Source organism: Barbatula barbatula (genome assembly GCF_947034865.1).
Source record: "Barbatula barbatula genome assembly, chromosome: 20".
Lineage (NCBI taxonomy): Eukaryota > Metazoa > Chordata > Actinopteri > Cypriniformes > Nemacheilidae > Barbatula > Barbatula barbatula.
The window spans coordinates 20033558-20057908 of NC_136783.1; the positions used below are offsets into that span (position 1 = coordinate 20033558).

The 24351-nt window shown below is 41.0% G+C and overlaps 1 protein-coding gene across 1 annotated transcript; it reads right to left on the reverse strand.

The window, feature by feature from the left end:
• Positions 1–1644: 1644 nt before the first annotated feature.
• wnk2 (WNK lysine deficient protein kinase 2) lies at positions 1645–22374 on the reverse strand. The gene is made up of 28 exons (XM_079483815.1): positions 21739–22374; positions 18207–18379; positions 17911–18131; positions 17675–17832; positions 17421–17509; positions 16344–16563; positions 15946–16192; positions 15448–15824; positions 12944–13084; positions 12548–12586; positions 11784–11945; positions 10757–10957; positions 10622–10662; positions 10356–10518; positions 10153–10269; positions 9562–9732; positions 9429–9480; positions 8904–9110; positions 7935–8791; positions 7631–7688; positions 7466–7533; positions 6166–6749; positions 5830–6080; positions 5518–5730; positions 4223–4333; positions 3870–3914; positions 2514–2752; positions 1645–2428 (listed from the first exon to the last, which is right to left on the reverse strand). Exons 1-28 carry the CDS (start codon positions 22339–22341, stop codon positions 2165–2167), a joined length of 6072 nt encoding a protein of 2023 aa, XP_079339941.1. The 5' UTR covers positions 22342–22374; the 3' UTR covers positions 1645–2164.
• Positions 22375–24351: the final 1977 nt, after the last annotated feature.

The window sequence follows — 24351 nt, forward strand, 5'->3', positions numbered from 1 at the left end:
GTCAGTCTGCTGCCAGCTTCATTTCAAAATCAAAGCAACAGCTGTTTTTACACATCCAATCAATTCGCAGTGAAAAACGCAAGCCACGCCCACTAATTATCTCTTGAAATTGAACTTCCGGTTCACGGGGACTTTAAAGTTAAGTGATTTGACAGAAGAAACATGAAGCCAAAAATATGATACTATAATATATGTCAGAGATTGACAAATGTAGACAGTCTGTCTGTGTAGTAAAGAAAGTAAGTCATGCAGGTTTGAAATGACAAGAGGATGAGTAAACGATGACAGAGTTTTCATTTTTGGCTGAACTATCGCTTTAAGACAAGCAAGAACATCTGGCAAAGGGGTCCGAAAAATAAACGTATAAATTCCATTACCAAATATTTTTGACTGTTTTTAACGTAAACTCAATTTATTTGGATTGTTTCAAGCAAAACAAGACTTTAATAAATAGTTCACCCCAAAATGAAAATTCTTCATTTACTCATCCTCAAGTTGTCCCAAACCTACATACATTTCTTTGTTCTGATAAACACAGAGAAAGATTTTTGGAAAAACATTCTCAGATCGACACAGAAGCAGCTTCTTCCCTCCTTAAGAGAAATATTCCAGTTTCACTACTCCTGTGCACTATAGTGTCTTATTATATGTACATTTTATTTTTACATGTATATAACACTACCTCTAAGTGTACATACAATCTATTAATATGTATATTCTACTATATACTACCCTGTAAATGTCTCTTACTGTATATGTTATTATTCCCCATTGTCTGTACAATAGTCTTTTATTTTATATATGCATATTTTAGAATCGTTTAGACTGTAAATCGTATTATATTTGTATTGTCATTGTGTTGAATGTCTGTAGAAGCTTCCAACACCAAAGAAAATTCATTGTGTGTGCAAGGACACTTGGCAATAAAGCTCTTCTGATCCTGATTCTTAAAGGTGCTTAAAAAGTTCTTCACCTTGAATCATTTTTTGATTCCACAAATAACCATTCAGTCAAAGGTTCTTTAAAGAACCCTCTCTTTCTTACCTTTTTATAATCCGAAGAACCTTTTTTGTAACGAAGAACTTTCATTTTGCTTTTCAAGTGAATGTATCCTTAGAATACCCAAATCTAGGTCAAATAAAATATGTCTGTGTGATTTCTTTGTGCTGTATCGAGAGCGTCTACAAAAATGAATGGGTCCAGAAACAAATTGGGACACACCCAGTATTATGAAGACACCCTTTCAGAAAAACACCTGTGTATCGTGATAACTATATGACTCTAAGCCCACTCAGTCATATGAGACGAAATTACAGGTAACTGAACTAGTGCTTGATTACATTTTATAAATGTACATCAATATATCGGCCCCCATAAACTTCAGGATGACTTTTAGGTAGTTGGATAATACTAACACATAAAAAAACAAAAGCAGACATTTTTACCCCTTCAACACTGAGTGGTACTGAGTACACCCCAGGCACGATTGTAGTCATTTTAAAAGTACAGTCAGTTCTCCTTTGTTTCGCAGTGCAAGTGTTTGTTACTTTACAAACATGCCGTGTGAAATCAGTGATGGCTGCCGGCATGATTAAAAAATATACAATAATGTTATGTTTGTGTCCATCTCTCCAAGCAACAAATCAGTTCACACTTTTATACTTTAAATCTCAATCGATAACTCATATTGGATTTATGCACATCCGCAGACAGAGTTTATATTTACAGTATATAAACAGTGTCTATACTGTACACATCTTCACAGATTCAAGGGCATTTTAACTTATTGCATTTACATTTGTGTACAGCTCAAGGTATTGAGGGAGTCGATCCTGCGCAAACACAAGCAAGCTAAACAGGTTCCGATGAAAAATATACATTCTGTACATAGCCTACGCTAAAATTCAGTGCTACATAGGCTATAGGAATATGTACAAGAATACTGAATTTACATAAATGATTCACCACAAATGCCTAAATTAACTGGCGGACAGTATATTTACACCTCCATGTGACAGTACTACATATTGTACATTGTAAACAACTACATGCTAGCAACTGCAACAGATTTGCACACTGAAACGACTAACCGGCATGTAAAAGAAACTATTTGGAGTAAATATTTTGGCGTCATTGTGAGAAGTGTTAGTAGACCGATGGAAAGCTACATGTTCTTAGATCTAGAACCAGGAAGCTCACTGGGAGAGGAAGGTGCTGTCCATGGAGGCGAATGCACGGCGGGGAAAGCAAAGATTTCATTGTTTTTCATTATTGGCCAGCGGTCCATTTCTAAACGTTTCCTATATGGGTTATCAGGCACCATGAAACCGTCAACCGTAACTGTGACGGGATGAGAATCTATCCGTGGCCATGAGAATCTCGCCAGTGGCAGCTGGGAAACGCTCCCTCTTTCTGTAGGCCATGAATCCTGAAAGAAAAATGAATATATTGTCTTAGCAAATTGTCAAGCCAGAAAAGGCAGAACTCAGATGGGAGTATGTTCATGACATCACCTCTACAGCACTCCAGATCCGGCCGCTGGCCGCTTGCTGTGGTCTGATGGAGCGTGAGGAGCATGAGGGAGACCTCACATCTTCTGTCCAGTTATTCAGCAGTCCGTCGAGGTGTTGCTTGAAAGCCTGTGTTTTATTGTTACTGTTGTTCGTCTGTGCTTGAGCGAGACCCATGGGCTGGTGAGGTGGGGGAGTGGATCGAGGAGGCATCGGTGAAGCACCTGATGGAGTTCCAGATCCTGTGAAACGTGTAAATACGTTCAATAAATTGTATACATTTAATCTTGTAATTCTGAAATTAAATGTAATGGCTAATGTTATGTAGCGACAACGTTTACAACATATAGCATATCATCGCTGTCGAACTGAAAGTTGTATCTCCAGAATGGCCACTTTATGGAAAATGAAACAATAAAATTTTAATTAAACAAACAATAAACACGGAAGTAAAGACCAGCAGCCACCTCACGGTCCACTGCCGGCCATAAAACAGAAATTTAACATATGTCCATGCCCGGTCCTCTCTCGTCAACAGTCCTGCCGGTCGTCCTTTAAAGATCCCGATCTCCTCCGTAAAATATGCGGGACCTGTGCGCGCACAGCTGATTGCACTTATCACTCACGCCACCGGCCCGCCTCACTGCTCTCGTTCCGCCTTCCTCACCACAATCAGGTTTATATTTAAGATATAATTTAATCCAGGTCTTAATTTGAAAGTAAATCTAGATAAATTTCTAATTCTGTTGCTCCATTCATTTAAACTCTAATGTACCTCTGAGTTAGGGATTACCTTTAAACTTGCTACTGAGGAGGTTTAAATAATAAAAAAACTATAATAAAATGGTCAAAAAACGGATAGATAAGCGTCATGTCATGCTTCAGTGATGTGTTTATTTGAAAGAAAAATGGAAATAAATAAAACATCAGGTACGATGGATTTGAGGGGTGGTTGGCTGTGAAGTGTCAAGTTCAAGATGCCCTGCTTTCTTATCCAGTACAAAATTAAATCCTGAGAGGGGTAGCTAGCTATTCAAGCGGCCTGTCTAAAATGTGGTCCGGTCCCGAATAGGCGCACCTCAGGGGCGCCTATTGGGGCCGTTCGCGGAAGTGTTGAAGGAAGAGGTCCACCAAGCTTTCTATACCACATTTTACTGGTTAAATATTAGCAAAACCTACATCCAAACATGAAGGTTGACCAATGGGAATGTTTTTTGAAAAATCATACAAGCTTTCAGTTCGACAGCAGCAATATAAATGAATGTACCTGATTCGTGTAGGTTTCAGGTCCCATGTTATTAGGAAGGGACAAAATGAATATTTTAAAAGTCTAAAGAATTGAAAAATGGAAATACTTACTGCTGCCACGTTCTTTGCCCAGACACAAGCGTTTAAGTGTCGACCCTACAGAAAGAAAGTACAATTAGTCTTTGACAGTGAACAGGCTTTTGTTAAAATATATAAAAGTCTCAGTAAGACATTAGAGCGGAACTATTAAAATTTAAACTGATAAAACCTTACAAATGAAAAAATGACATTGTGAAACATAAGGTTGAATTCAGAGATAGATGACCAAGGGTGAATGGAAGGAATGAACAGGAAATTAATATTAATGAGCATCACAATAAGGAAAGTATTGAAAATAAAAGAGAGACAGAGAAAGGCTCCAGAGTTATGACATGGGAAATGATGGAACGGAGAGAGATACAAACAGATGGTTAGAGAAACAGGCCCACTGAGGAATCGAGCCCGTGGTTTACTGCTGGATTTATAGGTGACCTGCGCAGACGCCTGTGGAGAAGGTGGCCAACCTGCAGATAGAGCTGAAAGAATAAGAGAATTGAGCTTGATATAAAAAACTCAAACATCCAGTATATAAACAGAAAGAGTTTAATAGATTCTTAAAGTTTATCTCCGTAGCAGCACTGAGTTTACTAACCTTCTACTTAAAAAAGAAACTATAAGAAAATATAAGCATGTTACTTTTTTATTATTATCTGTGTGTCTTAAATATATAAGCTGCAAAAAGCGTCCAATAAAATATATTTTATTATTCATGTTAACGTAAGTTAATACCAATTAAATTGTTTATTTTAGTTCATTGTTGGATTGCTATTAAAAAATATATTTAAAAAAAATATATTATTTAATAAATACAACCTTTCAATGTGATATAACCTTTCAATACTGATATATTCTAAATTTAAAGAATCTTGTCGTTAATACGCATTCCATAAATATAAATAAATACATATTTAAGTTCCCAATACACATAAATCACTAATACAAATATAATTATTACTATTTCATATTTTGATATATATTATGAATAATTATTCATATAAATATAAAATGTATATGAAGAATTTCATAAATCAATTTAATAAATATATAATTAATACATAATTGTAATATAATGTAATTAATATAATTAATTTATCCAAATTATTAAAATGTAAAAAAATGTATATAAGTAAAACATATATAAATATTATATTCTTAAACCTCTGTTGTTAAACCCATATTTAAGTTCTCAATTACGTCAATTGTAATAGAAATATCATTATTATTATTTCATTTACCAATAACATAATACATATTCATATAAATATCAAATAAATATTAATAATTTAATGAAGTTCATCAATTTCCCATATATTAATTATGACAATTTTTAGAAAAGAATGAATATGAGTAAGAACTAAATAAATATCGGCACTCTATTCTCAAACCTATAACTGAGTTCCCAGTTACGTTAACGAATATTTTCATTCAATAATTGCAATTTGATAAGATCTTTGTCTTGTCCTTCTGTGCAGGTGGTCATTAGTTGATATTGAATCAGTCATCATGCAGGGCTATGCAGACGGATCAGTATATAACATTAAAGAAAAGCGATTCTTGAGCAAAATGCTCTCATTTCACCTTAGTGTCAACACACCCAATATCTGAATATTCTACTGACAGCCTCAACATGCATGCTGGGAAATGTAAGAATGAAAGTCACCTTGAGCGGGCAGGCAGCGTGGCCCCGACCCTTCACCCTGCGGACCGGAGTAGATGTTATCAGAGGACAGAGATCCTTTCAGAGAGCAGGGCTGTTGGGTCTGAACCGGCTCGGATACAGAAGAGGGCAGAGTCCCCGTCCCGGTATAACCCCTGCCGTCACATACATTGGGAGCTTTGGCGGGAGAACCATTCAGGCTCAGGGCAGCTTCGGCTGACAATAAGAAAAATGATTTGTTATTGAGTAGATGGTATTGAGAACGTTCTTGCTAATTATATTATTGCTCCAGATCCAAAGCTACCAAGTTCTGACCCGTTTTTGTTAAATCATTGGTTTTGCTGCCATCGCTGGTTTTAGATGCCACGTTTCTCAGCTGTTGTACGAGCGGACTGAGCAGTTTGCCAGCTTTCAGTTTGTGCTTGCTGGTTCTGCGTTTGCGTCCAGGAGGCGGCGCCGTGGATGAGATGTAAAGACCTGGCGGTGGTGGTTTTCCCAGTCTGATGTACAGGAGCTCAATTTCATCTCTTTGATGAGCCTCCAGTTCTGAAACCTCCTTCATATGCCTGAATACACACAGCAAGTAGGAGAATTACTATATTAAATATTAACGTTTCAACTTTCGTGTCTTTAAGACAAAGCTAAACTTACTTTTCTCTCAGTCTCTGAAGTTCCCTCTTTACGTCTGAATCTTCCATTTCCGAGTCATTGTCACTGCTGACGTAGGATCCGTACACGCCCCCCTTTCTGCTCGGCGAATCAGAGCTCTGCACACTGCTACTGCGTCCCGAGCGTCTCAGAAACGCCACTGCTCTTTTCATGAGGTCACTTCCTCTCCTTTCGGATCGTCCATGGCGGGAGGGGGTCGTGGGTGCCATTTTGGCAGGGCTGCTCTCGGCCCCAGAGTCAGATGACATGAAGCGGGCGTGAACGGTGACGTCGGCTGAGATCGAGGTCTGTGCCCTCGGCAGGGAGCCTCTTTTGGTCAGGGGAGGTGGGGCGTCTAAATAAAAGTCAGGCGGGGCGGAATATCTGCTGGTCTGTTTCCTGCGTGTCACCTCGTCCTCTGTGCTCACCACTGAGAAACGCCCGACGGTGGTTGCTGAAATTTCTGGCTCTTCGTACATGGCGCATTCTCCCAAATAGCCTCCAGGGTGCGCTGGAGACGCTGTGCTGCTCAGGCTACGCTGTTTATGCCCTTGACCCATCAGAATGTCTGTGGTGCCTGGCATCATCTGAATCAATGAGATCAAATCAAAAATTTAAACTAAACAAGCCTGGCATCATTCTCGGTAATATCAGAAATTTGTGAATTAAATTATCTTTACAATGGCAATTCAGAAGCAACATGCTAACAAATGTGAAAAAGTACAAAATATTTTCAACAAACCATTTAGTAGGGAAATGCAAGTGAACTAACACATATTATTAACACAGATTATTTATTAACAACTATTATACATTTAATTTAATAATCACTGTTATTATTCAATTAAAATTATATTAATAAAATATGAATTATTTTAAAGTCGGGGTGTAATGATATACTGTGATATCACAATACAAAAAAATAAGATTGTGGTTTAAGATTTAGGGTTTGTTTGTTGTAATTTGAAACCAAATAGGAAATTAAATTAAAGCTAATGTTTGAGCTGCCAACAGGTGAACTGTGTCAACAAACATGATGTTAGATTTGTTTATTTTGTGCTTTTTAATGCTTGATAAAGATTCCCCCTTAATTCTTATTTTATGTCCAAAGTACAAAACAAAGTTCAGTGTCATACCAATTCAATTGTTAGTAATTATCATATACAAATTAAATAATTAATAATAAAATAATTTGTCTTAATATAAATTAAGATTTGTTTTTTAGATGTTGTTAGCTATCATGGTCCTGTCGAACTTTGAGCTGACAGTATCACAACACCCCTATAATAAATGAATGATGTACTTTAAATCGACTTCTGGATCCAGAGCAGGATGTAGAGTGCGGCATCACATGTCTTCTTGACACAGTAACTGTGAAAAAAATGTTTTTTAAACCATCATATAAATAGTAGCTGTTTACGTATAAAAAGCAATTCTCATGAAAATATATAAAGAGCTCCTGTCATACCTCCAACAGCAGAGTCACTGAGAGCACTTAAACTGTCCACACGCTCGGGTATCTGTGGCTAAAAGCAAAAGTAGACACAGACTCATTGTTAAAGGAATAGTTCACCTAAAACTAAAACATGTTTAATCATTCCAAACCTGTATGACTTTCTCTCTTCTGCAGAACACAAAAAAAAGATATTTTGAAGAACGGCGGTAACCAAACACCATTGAATTCCACTGTACGGACACAAAACCACTCAGACATTTCTCAAAATATCTACTTTTGTGTTCCATAGAAGCAACTGTGCTCACTTTAAACTTACCAGCTGTTCTCCTGCTCTAAATCTCCCTTCTCCCATAACACTAGGCGTGCTGTTTCCTGACCCTCCCGCTGCGCTTTCTTGTCCCGATGGCGACTGGACATACTCCGTGCCGGATCCGGGAGTTTCTGCAGCGCTACCGGACGGGTACATGGGGGCGTATTCTTGATACAGTAAATTCCGCAGCTTCTCATCCAATGTCTTGATGGTGCTGTCAACAAACCCTCCTCTGCCACGGCCCTCTCCATCCGATTCCCCAGGGACAAAGTGATGCTGTGAAGGAGCGGGGCTTTGGGGCAGGGAAGGTGCCTTGGCACCGGCCACAGCGGGCACGGGCTGCTGCAGCACCACAGGCTGCGGAGCACGCTCGATTCGACTTGAGGTGATGGAGTGCAGCTGTTCGCGAGCAGATGTGGCATCCTGCGATGTTGGAGGGGGCATGGCAGAAGACGACCTCTGTGCCCCGCTGTTCACTTCGAGGGACAGTGGCATGACCAGGGGGCAACAGGGTATTTCCTCCACCATGGAGACGCCACATGCAATGTCAGCCATGTGCTGAGTGGTGTGCATAGGGGACGCGGAGCTTAATCTGGCACTCTGGCTGTCGTCCACAAAAAGAGAGCTGTGGGGATCCGGGCACGGTTGGGAGTGTTGGGCACTGAGGTGGGTGGGGCCTATATTTAGCCCCTCCTCTGAATAGGTAGCAGTCTTCACTGGCATTGCGGCAGCTTGGGGAACAATGGAAGTTTGGGAGAGGGGAGCTAAGGAAAGAGGGTCTGTAGTGGTCATAGACAGAGGGCTCCAAACCCCGTAAGGATCACTTCCTCCAGATGGGGGCGCTGTGGCACAGGCTTCTGAATCTGTCGGAGGATAAACAACTAATCAATACACGATAAAATTGATTCCTTATGTTATATGTATATATGTTATACCAAGTGTCTCAATATACAAATTGGTATAATATGACATTACCCATGGATGCAGAAGCAGATATTGTGCTGGGTTCCGGCGGCTGGGCTGAGGCGCTCTCGCCCCGCTGAGCAGTGGCCGTTCCATCCGTTATTGTATTAATAGATGGAGATTGTGTGGACGGGCCCCCGTCTGAGGATGCATCATGACTGACAGCAGGTGCCTCTTCCACAGGACAGATGATGAACCATCTCTTTCCTGTGTGCAAAACTGAGCAAACGGCAGAAAACATCAGCCATTCATCCAGAAAAACAGAACTGTACGTTCATGATGGGATAGTTTAATTCTCTCATCATTTATTCCCTCTCACGGTGTTCAAAACCTGCGTGTGACCCTTTCTACTGTGGACCAAAAAAGAAGGTTTTGTGTCCATACAATGAAGTCAATGGGGGCCAATGTTGTTGGCTTACCAAAATAGTTTTATGTCCTGCAACAGATTTGGAAGGACACGAGGGCATTTTCGTTTTCGGTTGAACTATTCCTTCAACAGTGTGTATTTTAAACATGAGATTATTGAGGTGAGTTTACCGTTTTGCTGATAAACTGGCTGAGGAGCTCCAGGTTGCTGTCCCTTCATTCCCTGGAGAACAACACACAAAAATGTCCACATATCCACTCATGTCATATTTTCTCATGAACGTGATGTGCCTTTCTGCCTTACCTCTCCTCCTGGATCTCCAGGGGTTTGTCCTTGCAAATGACTTTTCCCAAGTTCAGGTGTCTTCTCCCCATCCATTTCCTCGCTCAAAATGTCCTCTGCCTTGTCCACGATGTCTTTCAGCTGGTCTATAAATATCTCCTTTTCTATTGGTAGAATGAAACCATTCTCCACCTGAGATATTATTGTAATAAAAAATATATGGGGTCATTTAAATTGGCTCTTTGGTTTAAAAGTCCAGTGCATAAAATGGAGCTGCATCTAGGTTTGCAAGCAACGGCTCAATCCAACCCTCCCTTTCGGAGCACTACGGTGGCTGTCACAGGACTAAGATGTCATAATATTGTAGCTTATTTGCACGCGTCATTATGTTTTCTGACATAATCGTACAGCTGTATCTGCCTTTTATAAATGTGATCGAACTAAAGACTCTACCTACGTATATTGGAAGGGTACGATACCTTCTGTGAGTACAGACGATGAGATATGCAGTTACGGCCACTTCAAACAATAACTTATAACATGACTTTACTCACAATTTAACTTTTTAAGTGCCGTGTCTCAATGTACTTTAAATGTCAACGTTAATCTCACCATGTAAGTGGCTATTTCTTCAGGTGCGTCCCCATCTAGATCAAATTTGAAGGTCACCATTTTATGATTGTGAGTCTCCAGCTGGCATTCGACCATTTTGTCGCCCATATTACTAACCTGAGAGGATGAAATAAGGACGAGTTAGCATTTAGACGTGATTGCACAACAAACAAATAGAAAAAATTCAGATTTTGAATTCTCACATTTAGCATGTTTAGCTTCGGCTTGTTTATTTTTTCCTGGCGCGAGCGTGTGCGAGCAGATTTGCGGTGGTGTTTTCTGGGTTTGCCGTCACCCTTTGCTCCACCGCCGGACCCTTCGTAGCTGTCACTCATCTCTTTAGCAGACCCTACATCTTGATTTAAGCTTCGCAAAATATAAGTGCATACTAGTGTAAGTATATACTAGTGCAGTGTACAATAAACACTAGGAAATCATTCGAGATGGAGGATAGAGAAAAATGACACACCTGTCAATTACATAACTATGAAGCGGAACTGATACAGGTGCCTGGAATAAAAACAAACATATTCAACGTACATTTTAGTTTCTACTTAATACACTGTATATTATGATCATATTAGTGCTAGTTACTAGCTCTTACCTCAAAGTTGGCTTGAATTTGGATGGGTTCTAGTGCAGGGGGAACAGCGAATGATGCGGCGTCAGATATTTGTTGAGTCGTAGCGGGCATGCCGGTGATCTCAGGGACAGCACATCCCGTCTGTATGCCAACAGGGGGCTCCATGGTCTCAGTTTGGATGGTGGTAAACCTCACCTCTGACTGCCCGTCCTGTGGAGGAGACTGAATCCGAGACAGAATCATGTGAGCTGAGGGCAGAACCTGAGGATGCTCATGGTGACGGTAATCCTGCTAAAAAAGTTTCAGTTTGTTTCAACCGTACATCTCTTTCAAATATATGAAATATTCCACATCATTGATTGCTATGGCAACGCACTACTGGACCAATCTTGATCGATGTGCCAGTACACTGCCCCTCTCAAAATAATTGTTTATAATTATTTTAATTGATATAAAAATCAATCCTCGCATGTAGCAGGAAGGAAACCACAGCATTACCTCAACCACAGGAATATCAGGAATTGCTGGGTCTTGCTGAGGGAGAGACAAGGAGGGCTGGGTTAGGTAAAGAGCGGCCTCTTGTGGTGGGACGGGGGAGTACATTTGCTCGGGGGGAACCGTGGGTGGGGACAGGGCCATAGCGAGCAGAGGTACAGAGGCGGGCACATTCAGAGGGGTGGCCATGGGTGTACCCGCTCCAAGCAAGCAGGGTATGTTGTGCATGGGTAACACTGGAAGTGGAGCTATGATGGGGCTCGATGAATAGTAAGGGGAGACGGGAGGAGCATTTGTAGGGTAGGGAGAAGAATAAGAGGCTGAGGAGAAAGAGACTGGCTCTGTCCCTGCCGGTGCGCCCCCTTCTGGTAAAAGAGTATAGGTCGAAGGAAACTAAAGAATCAAGAGCGGGATAGAAAAGAAAGTAAACAGCCAGAGGCGAAACATTTGCATGCAGAAGAACAAATTTCAGCCACGCTAAAGAGTAGATTTGTTGCGATATTTTAGAGAAGATGTTGCGTGTGCCTACATGGTTTCAATGGCGTGGACTGACCTGTGTGGTGATCTGCAGGGGCTGGAGAAGAGCAGCCGTCTGAACATTCAGCCGTGGCTGTGGAGGCAGAGCGCTTACGCTGAGGATTGAAGACGCCGATTGTAAAAGATGCTGTGGAATAGATGAAGCGTCTGAATGTGCCGGCACGAGGGGCTGAAAAGTCTGGAAAAGACCAAAAGACATATCAAAACTGATATTGATGGCAGAACTATGTTTAGGAGGACATCCCTAAATCAAACTGGTAATCAAATCTATTTATCTCCAAATATAAAAATACTTATGTAAATAACTTTCCTGAAATTTAACAATTTGATCATGTGATGGTTTCATTTAGCAGATTTGTACTCATCATTTAATATAAGCGGGGTTGCCAGATCCACTGTTATATCGCAAAACTATTGTGCAGGTTGTTTTTTATTACGCGGGGGAAAGGTGGATGATCAGCTGTCATTCATAAGGTATGTCATTAACATGTTCTTTATTTATATGTGTACTGTATTTATATGATTACTACTATACAGTCATTTTCAGGAAGATATAGCAGTGACAATAAAATATGTATTTTAGTTTGTATGTGAGTGAAATTTGAGTGAGTGAAGAGTTTGGGTCACCGGGCTAGTTTTGATATGTTATTGGGCTGGAGTTATTATGCAGATTTGGCAACCCTGGATATTAGCACATGATGGAAAAACATTATATGTGAAACTTAAAAAGAGCAGAAGAGGCATGAGATATTGTCAGAATGTTTATCAGATCGTGTCTACCTGAGGTGGGAAAGCTTCGGGATGGAAATAGAGATGAAACTGAGAGAAATACAAACACAAGGACAAAAAACTAAATTAAACTACCAAACTTACACTTTGCTGGCACACAGGCAGGGCTGGAAATGGGGGGGACTATGTTCAAGGAGACTATTGTAAGAGTTCACAAAATAAAACAAAAATGATCATTTTACCTTAACACACAAAAGGTAAATTAAGAAAATGATTTTAGATAATTTTGAAATGATCTCCTAAATGCTGTCCTAAGTAAAGTCCCCCCAGCGGAGCTCAGCCATTTCCACCACTGCACACGGGCACGGTTTCCCATCCACATATATAGAGTAGACGGTAAGACATATGGACCTACATCATTTTCCAATATCTGTCCAACACTCTTACCTCCTGTGTCAGCGGTACGGCGGTCTGGTTTTGCTGTGTTACGAGGGTGGCAGCAGGAACGCTCTGTTGATTCAGACAAGCGTTTGGCACAGGAGTCGCTGGAGCGGAAACCGTCTTAGATGAAACCATTAGTGCAGAAGGCTGAAAAACACAAATAGGCCTTTTAGCAGCTGACAGCTTTCGCGATATTGGGTGGACGGTACTTCCAACAGCACATGCTGGGATGTGACAGGTCAATTATCAGGTGCTTTTGGGGAGAAAATGCAAGAAAGTCAAAGCAGTGATTTGCTCCACACACAGGGATGACGCTCTAAGAGGCAGTGGAGCGCATACGGGTTGACAGGGATAATAAGCAGCTTTGCAGCAGAAGTCGCTCGCGGTGGCATCCTCTAACAACCTTTCAAGAGACCGTGTCCTTCAGAGGTCTCTCTGAAACAGTCCCATTTCTTATTCGCTACGAGTAAGCAGAACTAAATTCTAGATTTCCTCGCCAGGATCATAGCTTCTCTACTTTACGTCACCTACCACAAGACCTGGTCCAGCTTCACTTTCCTTGACACAGAAAGAGCCCGTGTCCTGATGTGATAGAGGGACACACAAAGAGCTTGTGCTTCGGGCCTGACGTACGGCATCTATGTGGTCCATCAGAACGGGGGAGCTGGTTCGACGACCGATGATATGATGCAGACAGCGATGGAGGTGAGACAAATCGGAACTGCCTCTTAAACTAGGGGAATGTGTACCATGTGCAACTGGAGAGGGTGGATCAACTGGGGGTGATAGGGACATGTGTCTTGGTGATGTGTGGACTGTTGATGGTATAAATATGTGAAGAGGTGATGGCGTGTTTTGGCATTTGTGGACTGGAGATGGAGGGGTGATCTGAACTGGTATTGAACTGGGGCTGCTCTCGGGAACAGAGGATAGAGATGTGTTTTGCGCATCATTTAGCAGTTTGTGTGTATGTGAGCTTGAAACCGGACTCAGGAATAATGGTTTCCGGGAGGAAACAGATGGCACGTGAACAGGAGAGGTTGACGGTGAAGGAACGCGTCCCAATGACCCTCCTGATTTTACACCCAGCAACAGTGCCACACAAGCCTGGCAGTAATGTGGATGGACTTCTGAGTTCCTTCTGAATGACTTTGCAGGAGACGTTGAATGATTATCAATCTGCCATGACGGTAGACTCTCAGTTTTAGGAACATCATTTATTTCCTGGTCATCTCTCATAAATGATGACGGCCCCGTGGAGGAACTTGCTTCAGAATTGTTCCTGCTATAAGTCTGACGCAGCCCTTCTAAGATATCCTGCAGGTCAGATCTCTTTCTTAACGATTCGATGATTGAAGCGCTGCTACGTCTGCTCCCCGGCATGCTCTCAGAAAATGGCAGCGGTTTCTGTGAGCCGCAGGAAACACTGGCATATCGCTGCACATTCAGCCAAAATTTGAGAAAAAAACATTTTAGACAGTCGTCATTACAAATGATCTTGGCCCTGAAAGGAATGGGACTTGAAGGGACGGTTCACCCAAAAATGAAAATGTTGTCTTCATTTACATAAATGTCTTTGTTCTGATGAACACAAAGAAAGATGTTTGGAAGACATTTAACCAGACAGTTTTTGGCCACCATTGACTACCATAGTAAGACAAATTTCTTTGTTTTGTTTAACACAAAAGAATGTAGGAAAGCAAACTCTTCTGGGACACTTTTGACTACCATTGACATTATTCCTACCACGGGAGTCAATGTTGGTTACAAGCGTTCTTCCTAATATCTTTCATCACAACAACGAAATGTACACAGATATGGAACAAAGGTGAGTAAATGGTGACAGAAATGTTCACCATTTTTGGGTGAACTGTCTCTTCAAGTGATAATTCACGCAAAAACAAGTTAAATTTTTTTCTGCAGTACACAAGAGAAGATATTTTGACCAAACAACATAGGCTCCCATTGACCTCCATTGTACGGACACAAAATCACAGACACTTTCCCCCAAATATCTTCTTTTGTGTTCCACTGAAGAAAGAGTCATACATGTTTTGAACAAACCAAGGGTGAATAAAATAAACCATTAAAATGTTTGGTTGAACTACCTCTGTAAGATATAAAGGGTATGCATGTGGCGTCACTTTTTGTTAACACGGCAAAACACACTCCCTTGAGTGGCAAAACGGCTGCTTACAATATCACCAAAGGCAAATTCCGCGCAACATAGTCGAGTACTAGGACACCTGGTTCCTTTGTAAGTCATAAGGATCACTGTGGAGTCCAACTGCTTTTAATTTCAGCAAATAATGGCACGTTTTAGTCTCGGTTTCATTGTTTCTCCTGTTGAAAGCAGCCATATTGCTGCATGTTCTACCACTCAAGGGAACGTGTCCTGGCAGTCAAGGGCGTGTGTCCCAAGGTGTTCACATGGGAAAGTGACGTCAATTAATCACCCCTATTGATCTGGTTTTGTTTGGGTTTTCTGCAGAAAATAACATCAAACTTACAGGTGTCTGCTGGTAGGAGGTTTGGTGCAGGTGTACTGAAGTTTGCTGTAGCTGATGGGGTCCTTGAGGCATTAAACCAGGCATCTGTGCTTGTGCCATCTGCTGCAGGGGAGCACCAGGGTGTTGCTGGATTCCCTGGAGCTGGTGTGGGCTTGGCTGTTGTTGGGTCCCTTGGAGTAGCTGGCCTATGGTTTGTTGTGGGAGCCCTTGCTGCATTTGTACAACAGGTTGTTGTTGGTGTGCAGTGGATGGCTGTTGGGCCAGGAGCTGTGCTGGAGGGCTCAAGATCCGTTGGGCGGTGGAGATGGGCTCGGAAAGAGACTGCTGGGAAGTATTATCTTGGCCTGTTACCATCATTGAGCCTGCACTGCTGTCCGCTGCAATTGTTGGGACACATGAAGTGCTTTCTTGTTATTAAAATGCCTTTACAGCATTACAGATTCAATTCATGCAGTATCAGAACCTGGTATTTATTCAAAAGGAAACATTGGTCCTCACGTGGAGCTGCAGTCGGGCCCCTGCAGACCAAACTGATGGGTTCAGTCTGCAGCTCCTCTGTTTCCGGTCCGGCCGCTGGGAGCACCTGAGGGAGATTTTGCGTCTCTGTTTTGGTTGCGCTCTCGTCCGTTTGTCCATCGCGGCCTGAGACAATCCTCTGCCGCCTCCATTTTATGAGAGAAACACGATCCCGGATAGACTTGCTGACAATCTTCACGTCGCTCTCCAAAAAGAAGCCAGAATCAACCTGCAGTAAATAATCCATTGAAGAGTTTTTACATAGGTGTATTTAATTTAAACAGGTTAGGTTAAATATACTGTATACATGCATAGAAATGCATATATCGAATGCCGATAGAAGAAATAATTTCTGTAATCTTTGGACGCATTTTGTTTACCATCTCCAGGGCGACTGTTTCCGGGACTTCTGTTTCCAGGTCAAAGGTGAATTCGATAGCGCCACTGTCTTTATACTTCCCCTTGAGTTTCTTCGCGTCTTCAACCCAAAGCCTCAGAGCAATGGGAGACTTCTTGCCATCATCCTCTTCAGCCAACTCTACTCGCACACCCGTGTCTTCTGCGAAGAACGCATGGTTCAGTAAATCCTTGATGGAGTATCTGTTAGAGAAGACAGAGCTGGTTGGACCTTTTAAAATGTTTAAGTAAGACATTTTTCATCCAATGACAGCTTTTAGGACGAGACCATTTCGCTGGAACTATAGTCATAATGAATAGGAGAACAAGTGAATTAGGAAAACAATTTTTTTTACATTCAATTAAAAACTATTACAATTCAAGTGCTTTGATGAGCAGAATATGTTGTGAGTTATTTGAATGATTGACAGTCCACATCGAACACCTAAGGAAGAATGTCTTCAGGAAATATGTTATTCGGTTATTAAGGAATACCTTTTCGGGTCCAAGCATCTATTAATTTCAAGCGTGGCAACAACTTAAACAGCTGTTTATGAGCAGTGTTTACTCACATCGAATATGTATTAGCGAGTCATGTATTAGCTCAAAGTATACACTACAGTCACCAGGCTCACGGTATCTCCGACATCAATTTTTGAATAAATTATAAAAAATAAATCGCTGACTAGCCATGTGGGATTTAGTTATGAAGATAAAGGTTAGGATTGAGGTTTTCCGTTTTATAGTTCGCAGTTGAGTGTCTATTATCATCTTTTGTTGCTTGCCTATAGCATCTTATTGAGTGTTTGGACCCGGAAACGGTATGACCATCCATTTATGGTGGTGCGTGACGTCAGGTTAAACAAGCGGATTAGCATTTAATCTTCTCTTTGTTCTGTCAGAGATCAGGGAATTTACTGTAAAGGTTATTGGTGAAATATACTCACAGACTACCAGGAAAAGCTGTGTGCTCAACCTACATGTACTGCATGTGACCGGAGCAGAGGCCTTTGACCTTTACGGTTATGTGACCTGAGGTTGTTCCGCCGTTTTAAACTTACCTCTCCTCCCACCGATGGCGTATACACTCTCCAATGATTTCTTTGATTTCTGGCACGATTACCTTGGTGAAACTAGCTGGCTTTACTCCCTGTGCAATAAATCACACACACAATCCGACACACACACAAACACTAATTTAAAAGGACATTAGGCCATAAATCCATTTTCTTAATGGCAGAAACAATCTGACTATCACATCTTCAACTAAAGCTCAATCTGGAACCACCAGAATCTCATGTTTGTTTTGACTTACGCTGGTGACTTTGCGGTAGATTTGTGCGGCGTTCTGACACTCCGAATACGGATATTCAGATGTTGCCATTTCCAACATACACATGCCGAACGCATACACATCCACGGCTTCATCGTAATGTTCTTCATACATCTCAGGGGCCATAAACTCTGGGGTTCCTAAAAGAGAAAGTGTCAGAAAAAAATAGCACAAGCTATACAGATGTTCATAAAGATGAAATATATCCAGATTATCACCTATTACACTCTTGGCAAAGGAAGTTCTCTTCAGTGTTGCCAGGCCGAGATCTCCAATCTTGACTGAGCCTGTAGGGCCAGTGATGAAGATGTTGTCGCACTTCAGGTCCCGGTGTATGATGGGAGGGGTCCTCGTATGGAGGAAGTGAAGACCTTTCAAAATCTGTCTGCACCAGCTCCGCAACACCTTTGATTTCATTACCTTGAAGCGCTTCAGATAGCTGTGAACAAAAATGATTCACGGTTAAGGGAAGTCAAATAGGCGACACATGTGTCGCATTTTGTCTGTGACTCACGTCTTTAATGTTCCAGACGTCATCAGTTCGGTGACTAAAACGATGCACTTCTTTCCTTTAAGAGGAGATTCCCAGAAGTCGTAGAAGCGCACGATGTTCGGATGCTGGAGGCCTTTCAGCATCTCCGCCTCCTCTTTAAACCTCTGACGCTCTGCTTTGGACAGCTTTCGATCCTGAGGTAACATTGAAGAGGAAAGAAATAAACCAGTGGAAGAAACGATGGTCCGTACAAATGCTAAGAAACCAGGCATTAAGCCACCTGCTGTGTACTTTAGTTTTTTGGGTGGCCATGTGGAGGTGGGCAGAATATCATAAAAACAATATGATTTTGATTATGCAAAAAGTCAAGAGGAAAATCAAAGGCGGGCGAGAGATAAAAACCACATACAAGCTTCCATTGTCAAAGCAAATTGAGGCAACATGAAAGGAAAAATATGCAGACATGTGTGATTAACATATCGTAGCTCTTTGATATGAGGCACAATAGAGAAAAAACTCTCAATGAAATAAAATGACTCAGTCTTTCATTCTTTGTTAGGATGTGTCAGATAAACCAAATAGAAATCGTTCTAGACTCAACCCTGCATCAGTATACAAAAGCTAACAAATTGAAGAGGTACAACAGCAAAGCGGAAACACAAAGCCATTAGACAGAGTTGTTGGTTGTCCATGTTCAGTTGTGTTACTATGATCAGAGAGCTCTGACCAAATCAATATGTTGGCATCTGCTTTGCTTCTGCTGTTAAATCTACTAAACGCTGACGGGTGGTTATCTGTATCATCTCTGTCCCTGAGGACCAAACGGTCGGCCCAATAAAACCTCTGAGATTCACACCCACACTGCGCTATCTGAAACCTCACATGAACTCCATGACACGCAGAAATCTCCTCACATTTACTCCTAATCTGACATCAAATTTGCACTACACCAAAATCGTAGACGTAGATTATAATTTGGAGTATTTTTCATAGTTTGCCCTGTTTTGTGTATTCTTTTCGGTCTCTGACATGTATTGTTTGATAAATTACCCATGTACCCCGTCTACTTACGGGGAAAGACAAAATAATTCAAATAATTTCATTGCATCAATGTAAATATAAACATTAATACCTTGAATCTTGATTTTTAAAGCACACTGACTATACGCAAAACCGTACATTTTTCTATTACTGACTTTTATTCATCACACAGACAAACAGGAACAGTACTGTATAGTACTATAATATTTGAATTGGTTTAAACTCTACACTAATTATTTATTCATAAAAATTGTATTCAAGTGTCATTGCGTTTCTATTTTTGTAAATACAAACACAGAGATTTTACAGGAGCATCTATAAATGTTATTGCTCAGGGCGTGGCACTATGGGTTTTGCCAATGGACCCCATCAAAGAAACCTTATCTGAAAACACAGGTTTGGTCAGGGCTGTCTGAAGGAAATGCAGGATGGTTGATCTACAGTATGAAACGGTCCATGAGGTATATCTGTCTCCCGAGAGCATTTATTTGATGTGAGGGAAGCAATAGCTCCTAGTACACCGCCTTCTTTGCCTCGGCTGACCTGTATCTCTGTTTTCCTTGCTCTCTCTTTCTCTCTCTCTCTCCCCTCTATGCAGATTTGGGAGCCTTTGTCACATTGTCAGCACTTTTTAGCCCCCCCTGAATCCTCTAAGCACACTAGCCCTCCAGACTGTCCAGACTGAAAGTCTGAGCAAAAGTCTTGCAGTGCATTTTAGCCTAAAATCTAAATCGCCTCCGTTCGCCGTGATGTTTCAAATTTAAATAAAAATAATAAGGATAACACAAAACATTCTTAAGAAGAAAATTCTTCATAACTGCTATATTTTTCCTTGAATTCCAATTTAAGAACAAAGACAGGAATGTTATGTATTCCCGAAAAGAAACCTTGTTAGGACAGCTCTTAAAATGTTCTCAAGATTGATCTTTGAAAATGAAGAAGAATCCCAATTCTTGAAAAAAAACGCTGTCGTAAATATCATCTTAAAATGAAGATAGGTAAGGTAAGATGTATTTGGTTGTTTTACAGTACATGTGACGTGTTTTGTATTTAGCCAGAATCCTAAATTTGCTTTTTTCCTTATTCTGGGACAAAACGGAGAGGGTCACGAGTATTATGCCATAGTATATTTGTAACGCTTGCTAACATTTAACACATCACGTGCTAATATATAGGCTGTATAAGAATGCAAGGTGCTTATTACACACATAAAGTAATATTGTATAGATAAACGTATACAGTTACCACACGAGCAAGCGAGTGTATTCATATCATTTGATTCTTACCCCATTACTGAAGAGGTTCTTAATAGTTGAGAACGTTGTAATAAATGTTTGAGAATCGCACTTACGAACGTTCATACAAACTTCCTTTAATTTATCTTAAGAACACTCTTATATCTTGTCTCAAGAGCAGTTTCGTGAATCCGCCCCAGGACTCCAGGAATCATAACTGCCTAGTCATTGCTATAGTCACAAAGATGTGTGGTTGTTCACACATATGGTGTTTCTGGTGTACACCTGTACAAATGAAGATCAGAGCATAACGTATGATACTGTACATAACAAATGTAAGATAATGAAGCTAAGGGAACATGCACTGTTGCATCATATTCAGCAGGTATAAGATCACATGACCAGACTCAATCACGTGACCTCCAGTCGAGGAGGGACTGATCCTTTAGGGATTTGCAATGCAGCTCTGTGTTTGCAATACTGCGTGTTTGTGTTTATACAAGACAGACGTTTCTAAATGACAAATTCATTTGACTAAACACTGATTGAACATAATAAAGCATCTGATATTTTCATTGCAGTTGTTGTCCTGCCGACGACTTCCAAGCAAACAAGAATAACATTTAACTGTCAAAATATAAATGTTATATACCGTATGCACACTTAATAGAACAGACAGTTGTTCATCTGTGGTATTTCAAATGCTATTAGAAGCAAAATCACTCTCTATGAACATTTTATTCACTACCATTTGGATTTAGTTTAAAATTGTCACAAAATATCTCATTCCTCAAATGCTTCTGGAGCTACACATTACACATGAGAAATCTGATAAACTTTCACAGATCTTGAATCCGCAGAAATAGTTTTGGCGATTCAGCCTCTGCGTTTCCAATAAATGAGGATGGGAAGATTAAATGATGGGATCAGAAACATTTCTGAATGATAAAACCAAAAAAGCTTAAGACGCAATAACCAGTGATACACTACACAGAGGATTAACATGTACAGTAGGCTACTTGTAGATCATGGATACAGAGATTCAGGGCCTGGTGTATGACAGCAAGTAGGCCTATATACAATACTATATTGAATGAAGTCGATTTGTTTGTAATTTGTTTTCTTTTTGTTATGTCAAACGATGATTTGAAATACACCTCGGGTCTTTCTTTAAGGAAACAAACAATTCGAGGGGTCAGACCAGTCACTGTAAGTGCAATAATTCAACTCATTTAAATTGTGGTTCACATGTATAAGTGGTAGAGGCGTTTTCTTACCTGAAGTTCACACCAGGCCACCTCCACCCAAGTCTCGGTGTCAAGACCCTTATAGACCGTTTTGAAGGACCCTCTGCCCAGCTCTATGTCAAACTTCAGAAAGCGTCCACCTGGAGAGGTGGATACCGCCTTCATCCCGGCATCCTCTTCATTGTCATTCTCGTCGCTTCCAGCTTTCCCCACACTCCTGTCCAGTTCAGCATCTCGCTTTTGCTGTGCCTCGCTGGCCTCTGGCTCTCTGCAGTAGTTCTCGTTTACATCTTGCCTGTGTTCCACTTGGCTCTCCGCGTTCGTGCTCTTTTGAATACGTGGGCTCCGCGGATGCGCGCTTCTGATCGAACTGCTGCTGCTGTCGCACTCCGAAGCGTCGAGTTCTTGATCCTCCGACTCGGAGAACCACAAACTTCTTCGTATAAACCTCTGCCGAACCAGACCCCGGTAATCCGATATGGGGTATGCTGTAGGGTCGCTGGCCCCTTTGTGTGCTGTAGCTGCGGGGACCACCGGAGTGGAATGTTCGTGACCATTTTCATAAATCACAGTCTTTCTGGAGGGGAGGCCCGGCGGCTGCTGTTCAGAACCCGATCCAGCCAGGTTTTCCATGATCCGTGAAATTCAGGACACTTATCTGTGACATTCAGCCGTGTCCATGGTCCTCCTTGAACGGATGCACCTGCAAAGCCAGTTTGTACTGACGCAGTTTGGCATCATTTAATGACAGAACTGCAGAACTCCTCAACATATAATAGCTGAAGGTAATTCTGATGCCATACGTATAAAAGTTAGTCCAAAGAACAAAACTAGAAGTACGAAATGCGCAAGAGCATCTCCAATTTCAAGCACGAGGCAAGCTCCTTGAACTCCAGCGCATTGCACATCACCATCACGGATCCATTCATCAAATTCACTTCAAGAGCTGTTTAATAAATATTATGTGTCCAGAGTCAAATCGTTATCAACATTTCTTTCAAACTCACCATGTTGGGGAGATGACAATGGTCGTCATGTTGTCTAATCCGTCATAAAAGTGCGAAGTGCGCAGCTGTCTCCTGCTAAAATCGCCCCGGATGGCCCGCACTGAATTTAAAATGATATTACGCGTCACATCTCATAAAATCTCTACTTTCCCGAGAAAGTCGCATATCTGTTTATAACGCATCGGTCAAACCTGTCATACGCGTCTGTAAACGACATCAAATCCGGCGCAGAAGCGTTGATCAGATTATTTTCTCACTGCGGCAACGCTTTCCTCATCTCGGATAATACACCTCCCCAAAGGTTCCGCGCTCCTTACGTGACAGATGCGCAGGCTTTCACACTGAGTTTCGTGCACTTAAAACGGACATCATGTAGCGCCTAGCAACAATGTGAGTCCAATAAAAGCTGTTTTTAGGCGGCACCCTTTTCTTCCTTTGCGCAGGTCGTCACGGGCCCCACGGATCGCCGGGTCCGCCCTTACGTGACGTTACCGAGAGCTCGGTTGAAGGACGGAACGGGGCGCATCGCTGCACTCCTTACACACACACATGTATATATATAGATGCCGCCAGATATATTGTATTATTTATGCATGGGTCATATGTATGTGAAAATAAAGTTGAATTTACTATGCGGTGTCTTTTTACAGTGCGCATCGTATGTCTGTACTTTGGATGCGCGTGACTCGGTTAAGAGCACTAAATATTTAATGCGATGAAGGAATGTTGTATGACGATGCTTTTTCATTCTCTCCCCTCCTCTTCTCTGGTCCTCTTTTCCTGAAAGGAACTGTACCACCTACCGGAGAGATAAGTGAGTATCGGCATGACATGCAGCGCATGCAAACATCTCAATATTCATGCAGAACACGTCATTTGTTGCTCTGTTCAGATTGACAGTACAATACAATATAAATGTGTATAAATATTTAGATTCTTCATATCGGTATGTGTTCGTTTGCATATTAACCGATTATACATAATAGGCCTATTTATATGTAATTATTGTGAGTTATTGTATCTAAATTTATTTTTTAGGAGCACAACACACATTCAAAAGTACAATGATACTTTTACGTTTTTTGCAAAAATTATTTCCTTTACATAGAATTTAATTTAATTTTTACTTTGTGTTACTATGTAACAGTGTTTCAAAGCAACTTTACCAAAAATATTTTAACACCAAAACGTGTTTTTGAAATTATTCCGCAAAATAATTATAGAAATATGCGCAGCAAACTCCATAGTGTGCAAATTTCTCAATAAAATAAACAAATTCCTCTTTGCCCTTCCGTATTGTGCATAAGAAAGGAAAATAATAGTTGGTGTATAAAGCAATATACTTATACTAACCATGCGCATACACCGCAGAATGCATATTAATAATCTTTTATTCAAAATCTATAAACTCAAAGAGTAAATGTTATGAAGCTAATCAAAATAATAAGTTTGAAGGCGTTGTTTCCAAAACATAAAATATGCTCTATATATATTTAAAATCATCCCACTTACGTTATGGTACCCGGCACACCATTAAAATCTCTGTGTGCATGCTGTATTATCAAGCGTTGTTTGCATGATTTGTATTAGTCACAAATGCTGATGTTATAAGTCACGTCAAGTGTACTTTTTGTGA

Coding starts and splice junctions, on each gene's coding strand:
- wnk2 (XM_079483815.1), bottom strand. CDS start 22,341: ATGGAAAACCTGGCTGGATCGGGTTCTGAACAGCAGCCGCCGGGCCTC. Junction 10,958..11,783: donor CCCTGCAGATCACCACACAG/GTCAGTCCACGC, acceptor TCTCGGATTCAG/TCTCCTCCACAGGACGGGCA. Junction 8,792..8,903: donor ATCTGCTTCTGCATCCATGG/GTAATGTCATAT, acceptor ATCCTCCGACAG/ATTCAGAAGCCTGTGCCACA.